The 14,226-nt window shown below is 36.4% G+C and overlaps 1 protein-coding gene across 3 annotated transcripts; it reads right to left on the bottom strand.

The window, feature by feature from the left end:
* Positions 1-2,374: 2,374 nt before the first annotated feature.
* On the bottom strand, positions 2,375-8,397 carry LOC143461008 (uncharacterized). 3 transcript variants are annotated; one of them, XM_076958740.1, is made up of 11 exons: positions 5,649-8,397; positions 5,420-5,568; positions 5,142-5,305; positions 4,769-4,846; positions 4,514-4,650; positions 4,340-4,424; positions 4,019-4,127; positions 3,219-3,302; positions 3,013-3,104; positions 2,678-2,786; positions 2,375-2,553 (listed from the first exon to the last, which is right to left on the bottom strand). In XM_076958740.1, exons 1-11 carry the CDS (start codon positions 5,732-5,734, stop codon positions 2,543-2,545), a joined length of 1,104 nt encoding a protein of 367 aa, XP_076814855.1. In that variant the 5' UTR covers positions 5,735-8,397; the 3' UTR covers positions 2,375-2,542. The 3 variants fall into 3 exon arrangements, with proteins under 3 accessions (XP_076814855.1, XP_076814854.1, XP_076814856.1); XM_076958739.1 differs by having other exon boundaries at positions 2,375-2,786; XM_076958741.1 differs by lacking the exon at positions 2,375-2,553 and having other exon boundaries at positions 2,665-2,815.
* Positions 8,398-14,226: the final 5,829 nt, after the last annotated feature.

Below are 14,226 nucleotides of genomic sequence, written 5' to 3' on the forward strand. Positions count from 1 at the left end.
ACCGCTAAGATGCGCAATTAACAGCTCGGTCGAAATAGACGGTTTGGGTCCCACCCCAAAGTACAGTACGAAATGCGTCGCGTATGCAGACGACACCACCTTCACCCTCAAAGATGCGTACTCCGCCGAAAAGACGTTTAACCTACTGGATGATTTCAGCGAAGCCTCTGGCCTAAAAATCAATATCTCAAAAACCAAAGGCATTACCCCAGAAATCAAACCAAATACCACGACGCAACTGCCACCAATACAGTGGACAAACTCTCACCTCCAACTATTAGGAACAACAATACGAAATTACGACCCTACCATAAGTTGGTCACGGCCGTTAGAAAACCTGAAAAAAGAAGCGACCCGCCTTAAAAAAGTACATTCCACCTTTGATGCCAAGTGCATATTGGTTCGAAGTAAATTACTCCCTTTAATTTCATAAAACGCCTTCAGCCAGCCCATAACGACCAAGACAGCCGAGACCATAAACAGGACAATTGAAAGGTACATTTTGACGAGTAATAATACGTTCGCAGACATCGAAGTTCTACAAAGACCCAGAGATTACGGCGGTTATGACATACTCAATATTCCTGTGTATGCGCATTTGTTTTATTTAAAACCTTTGACCCCATTTTGCAGGGACAAAATAGAAAACAAGGTTCTGTCGTTGGAAAACCGCACAATAGAAAACCAAATCGGTCACCAACTGTCCAACCTCCTCGGCGTCCAGATTGATAACTGTACACCACATGTCACCTCCCCATCGATTTATTATGAGCATATGCTCGAAATAATCAGGAAGCACCGTATCTCACTGAAAGAGATCTTAAGCGGAAAGGTTAAAAAAATATACCAGCGTATCATACGCGAATGTGCCCCGCAGTTTTATTTGACTCCACCAGAGCGGTCGACATAGCCCAGAGTACACAACGCAATTCTCTCCAACGCCCAAAAAGCTTTCAACTACAGAGTAATATGGAATGATTTACCTACTCGAGGTGATATGACCAACTTTGTTCCCTACACGGAAACAGCATGTCGTTTTTGCGCCAACGGCCCCGACTCAGTGTTGTACACGATGGTAAAATGTAAAAAAATAAGCACTATTTGGGAATGTGCTTCCGGCGTTGCGCAAATTTTAACTGGTAGTGACGACATTAACTTCGAACCAACCACAATAACCAACTTCGATGGAATAGGTGGCCCAGATTTCGAGTCCGAAGACATGTTAACCTATTGGCTAACAGTGGTAAAACAAAAAATTTGGAAACATAGGAACGCGATTTTGTTTGAAAACCAAACTTTTAACCCTGACGAAATTATCCGGTCTAAGTTATTAAGAGGACCGTGTATGCTAGACGCACATGGGACCAGCGAAATGAAGGCCCCTATAAACAACAGATTGAAAAACTGTGTGCTGCAATGCAAAAGTATTTCACGTCACCTCTATCATAGCTTTTGATGGAAAATGACCACGCTAGACCCTGCTTTGACGTCATTATCAAACTGTTAATGAATTAGAACCTGTGTAAATTCTAGATAAACTTTGTTGTAATTGTTGCTTGCGATGTACAACCTTTATCGTACCTGCTACGTACGCTCTGCTTACAATTTACAGATGTGTCATTACTAAGATTTCGCGACCTGTGTTATTGTCATTTGTTTAAATCCATTACCATCACCGGCATGTTCAATTAAAGTATTTTGCAAGTCGATTTTGGAAAAGTTTTCCTTGTACATATTTTCTCTTTCTGTGCTATTTTTCCGCAATAAAATATCGCCTTTTACTAAAGATTTCCGTGTTTGGGAGCAATACAATGAGTCTAGTTTATTTTTCTACCTCGCCAAGGCGAGGCAATATTCTTCATTACCAAATTCTTAAGCTTTCCAGTATATCGTCGTATTGCGTTACAATGTCATTGATGGAATTTGCAAAGCATTGATGTTGTGCTGTAGCCTGTTTAGTAATGTCTTCATATACGACGCTTGCACGTATTTATCGAATGATGATGAATTGAGAAATTCTCCCCAAATTTGCACGTTTCCGATAATTATTGGACCGTGACTACAGCGGTTTCATCTCACTCAGACGGCGGTGACCAGCCCTGTGGGAGATTTTAATCTCAACTGGTTGATTGTTTCTTACTTAGAACAATAAAACAGTTTGTTGATTATTGGAGCTGTTGAACTAAGATATGCATTACACCTTACCCTAACGACGTCATCATATCACGAAATTTACGATGTGACAACATTATTAAACCTACGTCATGCGGGAAAGATGACTGTGATCATGCATGAGATGGTTGTATTTCGGGTCAGGTCTCACTCAAAACTGAACAACCACGTGCTGAGAGTTACAGGTTTTATGAGACATTTGCGTTTTGATCTTTATTATACAACTTTCCATCAAATTCGCAAAACATTACAACTATAATATCGAAAACTCTAGAACATAATTCGCTTCATCTGCGGGCCGCATGTTCGTCATCTTTGATCTAAACTTTGTGAAGTCTTGTGTTTCGTCATTGTTTTGCTAATGATAACATCATTTTCTTCCTTGTACCAGGAAGAATCAAATTCAATAACAAAAAACTTGCTATATGGGTAACGTAGTTTTACATCTTCATTTTATGCATTAAGATTTTGGAAATGACATCAGTGAGCAAATTTAAATAATAACCTGCATCCTTTTGCTTTACCAGTTCCTGGGTTTCTTGAAGCTTGCTTTCAAGATTCGCAATTATTTGGTTTAGGTTTTGCACCTTCTCCGCATTTTCTTTGGAAGTAGTCTAGTGTATCAAAAACACTGGTTTGAAACCTAAAATTTCAGGAGTATAAAGTGTAACTGAAGACAATTAAGCCAAATTAACCGAAAATGCATTAGGTAGGAAAGGATCGATTCTTTTAAATAATTCTTCCTCTCCTGCCTCATTTCGTCTTGTGCTTCTTTCATGCTCTTAACAGTATGGTCAGTGTAAAAAAGTTAGTTTAATAAGTCAAATATTTTATACATACATTCATCAATTTCTCTATCTCCGCCTCCTTTTGTTTAAGTGCTTGTTTCATTTCTTCTAGTTGTTGAAGCTGTTCCTTTATTACTTCACGCCCTGAAATAATCAGTGAGAATTCAAGAAATTAACTCTGCAATACAGCAACATAAAATTAGGTAGCACGAAGCAAACAGTAATAACACAATAAAAGACGAGGCCTATTTCACCCACCATCTTCATGTTCTTTGTGCAAAGTTTCGTATTTTCGCACTTTCAACAAACTGTCAGCTCTACTCTTTTCCAAATCTTTAATGTCTGCAAGTCGATAAAATATACTGATGTTTCAAGTAATGGTCATAATTGAAATTGTTTTACTTGTTTGTATGCTGCACTGTTTCCGATTACAAAATTGAAATTGTAGCTGCTGAAGCATTCACTAACCGTTAAACTGTGATTAACTTTAAAAAGGAATGCCTGCACGAGTGAGACCAAACAAACTACGCAGCAAAAGTTAAAAGTTTAAAGTGAAGATGAGATTTCAATCTTGAGATCTAGTTAAAAACAATTTTGTTTGCTCTATAACGCTAGTTTCCCAAATACCAGAAAGTTATCTGTTCCGTTACTCATTAGTCATTACAAAACAGAATTCCAGAAAAGAAAGTATTCCAACATTAACTACATTAAGAACATGGACCATAGCTAAAAAAGCTTTACATGTAAAAAGACATGGAAATGAGATATATTTGCCATTAAAAACCGGTCCAGTAACGAATGACGGCAACGCCATGGTGCAGGCTTATTATTCTCAAAATGCGAAAAACACTGCATGGTGTGATATACGTTACTGTTAAAATAAAAATTTTGTCATTGTAAAACTTGTTTTGCTAATGGTAACATCATTTTCTTCCTTGTACCATGAAGAATCAAATTCAATAACAAAAAACTTGCTGTATGGGTAACGTAGATTTACATCTTCATTTTATAGATTAAGATTTTGGAAATGACATCAGTGAGCAAATTTAAATAATAACCTGCATCCTTTTGCTTTACCAGTTCCTGGGTTTCTTGAAGCTTGCTTTCGAGATTCGCAATTATTTGGTTTAGGTTTTTCACCTTCTCCGCATGTTCTTTGAAAGTAGTCTAGTGTATCAAAAAAACTGGTTTAAAACCTAAAATTTCAGGAGTATAAAGTGTAACTGAAGACAATTAAGCCAAATTAACCGAAAATACATTAGGTAGCAAAGAGTACAGCCATAAAGAAGATGACATGCAAAAAAAAAATTTTCTGGGAAGGACAAAAATAGGACGGTGATTTAAATATTCTGATTTCATCGATCGATAAGCCAACTCACTTGCAATTTTTCATCCAGCTCGTCTTCCTCAAGAGCAAGTTTGGTCGAGTTCTGTAAAACATCTTGTCGACATTGCAATCTTGCCCTTAAACATAAAGAAATATGTTGATCCTATGTTAAACAAAATGGTAATCGCTTGGGTTGACGATAAATATAAACCGATGTAGTACTTACACCTTCCTTTCAATATTCACCACTTGATGATTCATCTGCTGTAACAGTTCACGCAGATTCGTCTCAGTTATATAAACCTTTGCTTTTTCTTCTTTTAAAGAATTTTGCAAGTGATCGATGACACCAACCAATTTGTTCTTCATAAAAATAAAAATATTTTTAGGTCTCAGCAAAATAAATATTTAATTGCAAAGAGTTGCATGGACATCATATAGAAGATATGAAAGGTGTCGCCATTTTTTTTAAATTTCTCACCTCCCTTTTTTTTCCAGGAAGCATAATCATGCTGTTTATCACTGGTGTCTTCTTCCTGATTAGAATCATCAGCAGATTCTACTACAAGAACAAGTAAACACAACAACTGCAGTGCAGACTTTCACATAACTACATCTGAAACTATAGCAGGAACGTCACAAAAAATGTATTTAGCTCCTATCACTTGATCAAGGCTAAAAAACAGTTATTCACCTTCAATTACAGTAACTTTGTTACAATAACTTTTATTAAGTGTTTTGTGCTCTAAATAAATCATCCACTAATACACTCATTCAAGCTATTGAAAATAGTTGTAGCTTATCCTTCTATTAAAATAACAAAAATTACGTAAAAAATAACACACAAACTTTACCTCAACTGCAATAGCAGTGAATTTCATTACACTGAAATTTTCGTCAAAAACTGACGAACATTTATTCACGTTAACAATCATGCACGCTCTCCCATACCCCATCAAGAAGCTTTGAAATAACCAAGTCAAGCGTGAGTTACGGTACGGCATAACACGAACATTGTCTGCAAATTATTTACAGAAATGGAAACCATGTTTTTGTCAGTCATATTGCAATTCAAAACATTGTACATATAAATGAGGAGATAAGACTAAGTTTTAAAAAGATGCTCATGTACCTGGGTGTTGCTGATTGTGACGCAGTGTCTCGATGCATTTTCCGAGTGTTAACAAGGACGTGTTAATTTTTCCAGCCTCCTTCAACCTCTCAACATAACCGTCGGTCTTTGCCCACCGTTCAGAGCCGGCAAAGTCACAAAATGACAAACTAAAAGAAGTTATCGAACAGTTACGTTTTTCCTGCATTTTACCTGTTGCTGGATTGCTGGACAATAATGAGATACTTACTGTGTAACTCTGGCTTGCTCAGGGTTGTCTGTTTCATTTATGCCGACTGTCTTTATGGAAAAGATGCAATGGCTAAAGAAATGCATTGGATTAAGTTGCCATATAGTTTCTTAATTATCTTAAATTTAGTTGAATATTTTCTTATACTACATTTCGCAAAAAATATAATCTTTTCAAAAATTGTTTCTATGTTCATGAAATACAGTAGAATTCGTCTTATTCGACACCTTTGGGAGATTAACCCTAGAATGCATGACAGAGGTCAGAATGACCCAAACGCTGCTGCTCATGATTGCTTGACACATATTGGCAACTCCTGGATTTGCTTGACTTTACTTGGTGAGAAAATAGTCTCTGTAAAATTTTACCTGATAAGAAAAATGCATTTTCCTTAAATATCCCGGGAGTGCGTAACAGGGGTCATTTCGACCCCGCAGGAAAGTGACATAGAAAATATATTGTTTATGGCTGTGAAGTGCTGCTGCAATTTACGGAGTTATAATATTCGCATTTTAGCAGGTTTGATGAAAAATAATAGTAAAATAGTAAACACAATAATATCGCAAGTTTTTTGCATTCTAGGGTTAAGACAAAGTGTCGAATCAGTGAAACTATACCAAATTATGGAAACACATGATAATACACGTTCGTACATTTAAAACAAGTTCATGCATCCCTTGTACAGTATGAAAACATGTTCATTCACGCAATTAATATAACAATATAATAACAATGTAATATAATATAATAATAATAATAATAACAATGCTAATTTGCGTAAAAAATAAAAATAAAATGCGTAGCGGTTGATTTGTGTCGCCGGCCAATTTGTTGCCGGTTAGTTGACCACGACCAATTGTCGCCGGTGAATTTGTTCACGGTCAATTGACGTGATCTCAGACTAGTACTTGTCATCAGAGCTCAGTATCAGACGCATGTATATATCGTTTTTGGAAAAGTACTTTCCAGATGAATACCTTCAGGTTCAAGCTGGGACAGAACCAGAATCTGTACAATGCCCTGTTAGACACAGGGCATACTTTAACTATTTTAAAGATATTTTTAACTACGGATTTGGAAGGCCACGATCTGATGTTGCGCGATACAAACTGAAAAACATCCAGCAACGCCAAGAAAATTCCAATCAGTTTTGACTCCACAAACTCAATGCTAAGTGTTTTTATGACAAGCTGAAAAGCTGACTCTGCTTCGGCGGAAGACGATCCAGAAACGGAGACACTAGCTATCGACTTTCAACAAAACATAACTTTTCCTCAGCTTCCTGTCGGAGAAATTTTTTACATGCCGCAAATTTGGCTGCATAACTGTTGTGTGTACAGTGCAAAAACGAACACATCTACGATGTAAATGCGGCAAGAAACTGTTGCAAAGCGAGTAGTTTCGTGCCTTCATCATTATCTCCAAAACAAAGTTTTACCCGGAGTCAAAAAGGTAAACGTTTATTCTGACGGTTGCAGGGGCCAGAACCATAACCACACTACAGTTCAGGTTTTTCCTACACTGGTCAAAAACGGATATTTTGATGCTATTGATAATAATCTGCCAATTATGGGTCACAGTTTTCTGCCAAGTGACCGGCATTTTGCTACGACTTAGAAAATGAAGCGGCAGAGAGAGAAGATGGAATGGTATGATGGATGGATCAACATGGTTGAAGAACAGTTTGAAGTGGTTCGAATTACCCAAGATTTGATAAAAGACAACATCGAAGCCGCAGAGTTGCTACTGACTCGGCACAACTTCATCTATGTTCTACCTGGTGTGTTTGTTGATGAGGCCCTTGAAAAGTTCTTTGGTCAAGCCAGACAACGCAGTGGAGGTAATTTCTATATTGACATTATAGATATCAAGGCAGCTGCAAAAACCTCCATGCACTTTTAAAATAAAAGTCAACTGCGTGCGAGTCTCATGATGTGCCTTGCACCTCTAACATTTGCATTGATGATGATCAATTTGACATCACCATTGCTGACACTGAAGACCTAGTGCAATCTAATATCTTGCGTATCGAAACTCAAAATGACGACGACCATCGGATCAATTCGGAGTTTCTCACAAACTTAAATATAGGTGGACTAACTGTACCTCTACTCTCAACAGTACATTTCATACATTCAGCTTATAAACTGTTTGGTAAGTGCAACTTGCATTGCTGCCGAACTCATCTCAGCCATGCTTTGCGTCGTATCGATAGTTCAATGATTGTAATTCAAGGAGCATGTCTTACTTTATCAAACATTCTGTTGAAAGCATTTGTGCTTGACAACAGTGACAAAGAAAGACAGCTCGGCTGTTTGAAAAGAAAAGAAAAACTCTCTACTAAAAACTGAACAAGTATCTTTAGTATGCCACAAGTAGTTTGGTTACTCATTTCTACAAATTTCATTGCGATGTGTCCCTTGAAATAACACTGTTCTAGCAATTTTTACTTAAACATGTTTAATATATATTGTAGAAACATTAACTTTCAATTATCTTATTTCAAGAATAACTAAATTGTTCGTCTTAGACGTGTTTCTGTTGAACTATACAGGCTAAACGGTTCCACGACAATTAACCGTGGGAAATAGACCGCGAACAAACTCACCGGGGACAACTGACCATGACGTAAATTTACCTAGAACCAACTGACCTTGAATCATATAATTTGAATAAACAACAATGCTAATTTGCGTAAAAAATAAAAATAAAATGCGTAGCGGTTGATTTGTGTCGTCGGCCAATTTGTTGCCGGTTAGTTGACCATGACAAATTGTCGCCGGTGAATTTGTTCACGGTCAATTGACGTGATCCCAGGCTAAACTGTCCATGTATAAGATTTTAATTCAGTTACAGGGAACATACTGTGTGTTTCAGTTGTTTAAGTGAGAAAATATGCAGTATTTTGAGTGATTTTACGCTATTTTTATGTGAGATGACCTTGTAGAAGGTTAAAAGTAGGAAGAAGCAATTCCTCACCCTTCAAAACACCCCAAAAGACACCAGAATGAAGGTTTACTATGTATTTAACACAAATTATGATGGGACCAAAGTTCCAGATACCGAGCATAGAGAATACCAGTCCTTCTATTTAAGGTTTCTATGAATAGAATAATCCATCCTTATAACTACCTCTGTTTTCCAGTGATGTTGAAAAGCTTAATGCTTGACAAAAAGCATCTTGATAATGCCACCAGGGAAACACAAATAAACCTGTTCCTATTGGCTTAGATGACAAGGAGTGCTACAACTGGGCTGTGCAAAAAAAGACAATAAGCAAAAAACAAAAGGCAATCGTCTTCATTGGTATGCACACTTAAACGTTTTCAAATTTCAACCAAGATGATATACACTTCACCAGATAGTTACACAAAATGTCTGTTCGCCAATTAACAACTCAACACTCCAACACTCACCTTTCCACAAGGTAGTCTACAAAGTTACTTAAACCTGCCAAAGGCGACCCAGGTACAATCCAACCTTTCAAAAGCGTTAATAAATATCTTTCCAACCGGATTCCAATCGTGCCGACCAGCAACCAATAATGGAGGAAAGTTGTGAAACATATTCAATTTAATATCGCCAACATGGCAGCAAACCAGTATACTGTGACGTGGATTTAAAACTATGTAAAACCTTCCAGTCAATAGCGATTGCAATATCTGTAATCGATATTTGCAATATATTGCATACAAGAGATATGGAATTTAAAATCATGATCTATTCTATATGATTGATTTGTGGAAAATACCCATGCTGTCTCATTCCGGGATTAAGGCAAGGCTTCTGATAAACTCGTGTGCATCAATGTTTGATGACAACATGAAAGTGATGAAATTCTCTGCTATTGCATACGAGGTATAAAATGAGAATCAATGTGCGTGCATGATTGTTAACGTAAATAAATGTACGTCAGTTTTTGACGAAAATTTCAGTGTCATGAAGTTCACTGCTATTGCAGTTGAGGTAAAGTTAGTGTGTTAGTTTATACGTAATTTATCTCATTTTAATAGATGGATAAGCTACAACTATTTTCAATACCTTGAATGAGTGTAGTAGTGGACGATTTATTTAGAGCACAAAACACTTAATAAAAGTTATTGTAACAAAGTTATGAATGAATATGAAAATATCTGTAACTTTATGCAGAACCAGTTGGTTGGTGTCATCGATCACTTGAATAATGCTTTAAAAGAAGAAAAGGCAAAGGTTTATCTAACTCAGAGAAATCTGCGTGATGAAGTGTTACAGCAGATGAATAAAAAGTGGTGAATATTGAAAGGAAGGTGTAAGTACTACATCGGTTTATATTTATCGTCAACCCAAGCGATTACCATTTTGTTTAACATAGTGTCAACATATTTCTTTATGTTTAAGGGCAAGATTGGAATGTCGAGAAGACGTTTTACAGGAATTGTACTCGACCAAAATTCCTCTTGAGGAAGACGAGCTGGATGAAAAATTGCAAGTGAGTTGGCTTATCGATCGATGAAATCAGATTATTTAAATCGCCGTCCTATTTTTGTCCTTCCCAGAAAAACTTGTTTTTTGCATGTCATCTTCTTTATGGCTGTACTCTTTGCTACCTAATGCATTTTCGATTAATTTGGCTTAATTGTCTTCAGTTACACTTTATACTCCTGAAATTTTAGGTTTTAAACCAGTGTTTTTTAGTTGGTTTAGTTTAAACCAGTTGATACACTAGACTACTTTCAAAGAACATGCGGAGAAGGTGCAAAACCTAAACCAAATAATTGTGAATCTCGAAAGCAAGTTTCAAGAAACCGAGGAACTGGTAAAGAAAAAGGCTACAATACGCAATGCAGTGATTTAATTGATTAAGTGATTTAATGAAATTCACGGCTATTGCAGTTGAGGCAAAGTTTGTGTGTTTTTTTGTTATTTTAATAGAAGGATAAGTCATAAATATTTTCAATAACTTGAATGAGTGTAGTAGTGGACGATTTATTTAGAGCACAAAACACTTTATAAAAGTTATTGTAACAAAGTTACTATAATTGAAGGTGAAGTCGCAAAGCCAAGCCATGATTTCATAAGGTTAGCCACAAAAACTGGCTAAGAATGCAACCAAAACAATTGGTAATTACAATAACTGTTTTTAGCCTTGATCAAGTGATAGGAGCTTAATTAAAAGTTATTGTAACAAAGTTACTGTAACAAAACGGCAGGTGCGGGCTCTTGAAAGGATGAACGCCTAGTGCTACCTTATATGCAAAAGAAAGGTCCAAATCCACGCTTTGAAACGTGTTATCGAAGGCAAATAAATTTGTTGTATGATTAACAGAATGGTACTAGAACTAGTACTTGTCATCAGAGCTGTTCAAAACTTACTTGTTCAAAATTACTTGTTCAAAACCTATATTTAGGTGATTATCAAACCATTGGTTACACCAGTCTTTCGACGATTTTTTTGCCACCTCCTTGTTTATCAACAAAACTAAATCGCACGCTAATTTTTAATGATCGTCTATAGTAAAGTCAGTGTTGGAAAATAACTTTCACCAGCTCTCAGCTTCATTTACAAATTTCTTTAATTTAGACTATGACTTTAACGAAAATCCGATTTCGAAAGCAACTCGAAAAACAAAGCCAACTACTTCGTGCAAAAATGTAGCTTCAGCTGAGGACGTTGAGAGAAAAGTTGGTTAACCTTAAACCCAAGCTCAAATTGCTTAACCTTTCAACACGAGACGAGTTGAGTTGTGGTTTCAAACTTTAGCTTTGTTTTACTTCCTAGGCCAAACCGAGGGAAAAAGAACGAACGCTTAAAAACAACAAACAACAAACAACAAAAACCTGTTTCCTTTTATGCTTTTGTCTTAATTTACTTGTTGTGTTGCAGCTTAGCTAAGTTCTTGTTTATTAAAGCTGTTTAATTAAAGGATACAATTATTTGTAATTGTCTGTTCAGTTCATACGTTGCAAGATTTGTTCTATAAACCCCAGCGCATGGTGGATAGATTCCAAGTGCAGATTAAAAAATATAGTAGTCCATTTCACAAAAGAACCCCATGCTTAAAGAAAAAAGTATGAAGAATGCTTGTTGACTAATTTTAAATCCGCTGAAATTCGACTTTGTGATAACTCGGCGCACTACCATGAGTACGTTGAAGCCAAACGAGCATTAAGAAATTATAGAAGAGAACAAATTTATGCAACTATTTCAAAAAATAGAGAAAATTAGGAAAAGATCGGCTCACGTGAATTTTTTTGCGTATTTTTAACAAAAAACGATCGCAAACTTTTAGTGAAGATGTATATCACGAAAACACTTTACCCATCAGCATACCAAAAGAAATGCTGACGGCTACCAAATATTACTGCGCCAAACGCAAGTCGTCTATGAAGACAGATGTAAAAACATAACTTGTTCATATCGAGTAACCTGCAAATCTGCAACATGTTTGACAGGAAAATACCTTAAAAATGGATTGTGAGATAAGCAATGATGAAACCAAAAATGTTGTGCAGAATCTCGCAAAGGGTAAATCACCTGGGCCAGACGGAATAAGAGGAGAATTTCGCAAGGAAATAAATAAAGGCGCCATCACCCTGATCTATAAGAAATGCGATGATGCAGATTTAGATAATTAACGAGCAATTACTCTGTTAAATCAAGATTACAATTTTACACAAAGACACTGGCTGATATAACAAGGGAAACCCTGAATGAAGTCATACACAAGCATTATTACGCCAGAAAAGACAAACAACTCTAGTACTATTCCAACAACCAATCGTATAACAGGAAAGATATTAACAGGTTAGAAACAAACTTTAAAAATTACATCTGAAACAATTAAAAACAACCAGCAATGCAATGTAAGTTATGGCTAAATTTGTTGCAAATAATTCATAAAATTTGCCTTGCGTATGTTGCAATGTTAATAAATGTATAAATGTTTACTTGTTTTTTAAGGTTGGCTCAAAAGCTTGGACCCTTGAGCAATGAACCACCACATAAAAAGCAAAAGTTGCCTCAGTTTGTGTCATATTGACATGAAATTTCACTTTTAAAAGCTGATATTTCCTTGCTCAATCTGAACGTTTCTGGGATTGAGGATAAGTTGGACTCCTTAATGTCACTTTCTTTGTTACAAAAGAATGAAGAGCCACCAATATTTTTAGCAGCAGAAACGGAAGAAGAACTTCAAGAAATTATTGAGCAAGTAAGGGTAATGATTTGGGTTAATTTACTGTAATTTTTGTACGTAAAACTGGCAGCAACTTCCAGGAATGCAATATCAGTCAATTGAGACATTTTGCAATGTAAATAGGATGTCAAGGAAATTGCCACACGAGTAGAACATGCTGACGTGGTGGCAACGACAAGAAATTTTATAAAGCTCTTCATGAAAAAGAAGGTGGCAATGACATACTTCTGACAAGATTGGGCTATGGGAGGAAGAAATTGAAAAAGTCATTTGTAGAGATCAAGCTATATCAACTTCTTCTGAGTAAGTCCGAGTTAAAAGTTTTCATATGGTTACCCATATGAAGGGAAATGGTAACGACTTATAGTCAATTCAATAAATTTAACAAACAATTCAGTATTGTGTGAAACTAAATACTTTAGCCTTAAGACTATGAAAACCACTAAAGTTGCTAAATCTCGGTTGTGAAGTTACCTTTATTAATTTCGAATTCGAACATCGTTCTATCTGGGCAAGAACTCATGTGCATTTGTAGTTCTGGCTTTAGAACAATGTGTCGTGCATTAAATGAACACACATCCTGCAATGTATATATTGTATGCATAAAACCAAATTAGTGGGTTAATAAAATACATGCTAATAAAGCATTTATTCACTTCTTAATTAAAAGTTTACAATTGATTTGTAAAACAGAAATGAAACATGTTAGAATAACCTTATCTGCACCAGGGTGGTTCTTCTTGCATTTCATGATGTGGCCAACATATCTCTTGGCAGAAATTCGATGCACCGGATCATATGGACATACAAACAGTTCATCACTATCTGACTTTCGCATAGACTGTTGATTCCCTGATATACTGGCCATTGTTTAATTTGAACCAACTAAAAAACAAAAGAAACTGAAAACTGTACAACTAGTCTTCTTGTTACCAATGAAATTTTCAGATAAAACAAAAATGAAAGGTAGACAATGATAAATTTAAAACTCTGGAACAGAAAAATCATTTTCAGCTGTGACATTGTAGCGGCCGTTGGATACTTATTGGTTTGTCGCTGGTTGTTGCCCTCGTGATGTTCCCAGCACGTGTGTATTTACGCATTGCTCGTTCACTTTACCTGCCCATTCGTTTTTGCACTGCCTGCGCGCCGAACATCAGTTTGAGTAAAGTCTTAAATTAAGAATGCCGTGTTCTTTTCAGTTAATATATGAGCGAAGGAGACAGAGAACAGCGATAGCAACCTTCTGAGACAAGGAGTCAACAACGCAGCATCGTGACAGCAACGCAACAACGTACAAGCGCTACCTTCGCCATATATTCTGGTGACCCCGACGTGATGTTTGAAGATAGGTCGTATCTACCACCTATGCAAGGTTTTGGCGTGTCTGAGCCACCGCAGGC

Source organism: Clavelina lepadiformis, chromosome 5 (genome assembly GCF_947623445.1).
Source record: "Clavelina lepadiformis chromosome 5, kaClaLepa1.1, whole genome shotgun sequence".
In the NCBI taxonomy this organism is placed as follows: Eukaryota; Metazoa; Chordata; class Ascidiacea; order Aplousobranchia; family Clavelinidae; genus Clavelina; species Clavelina lepadiformis.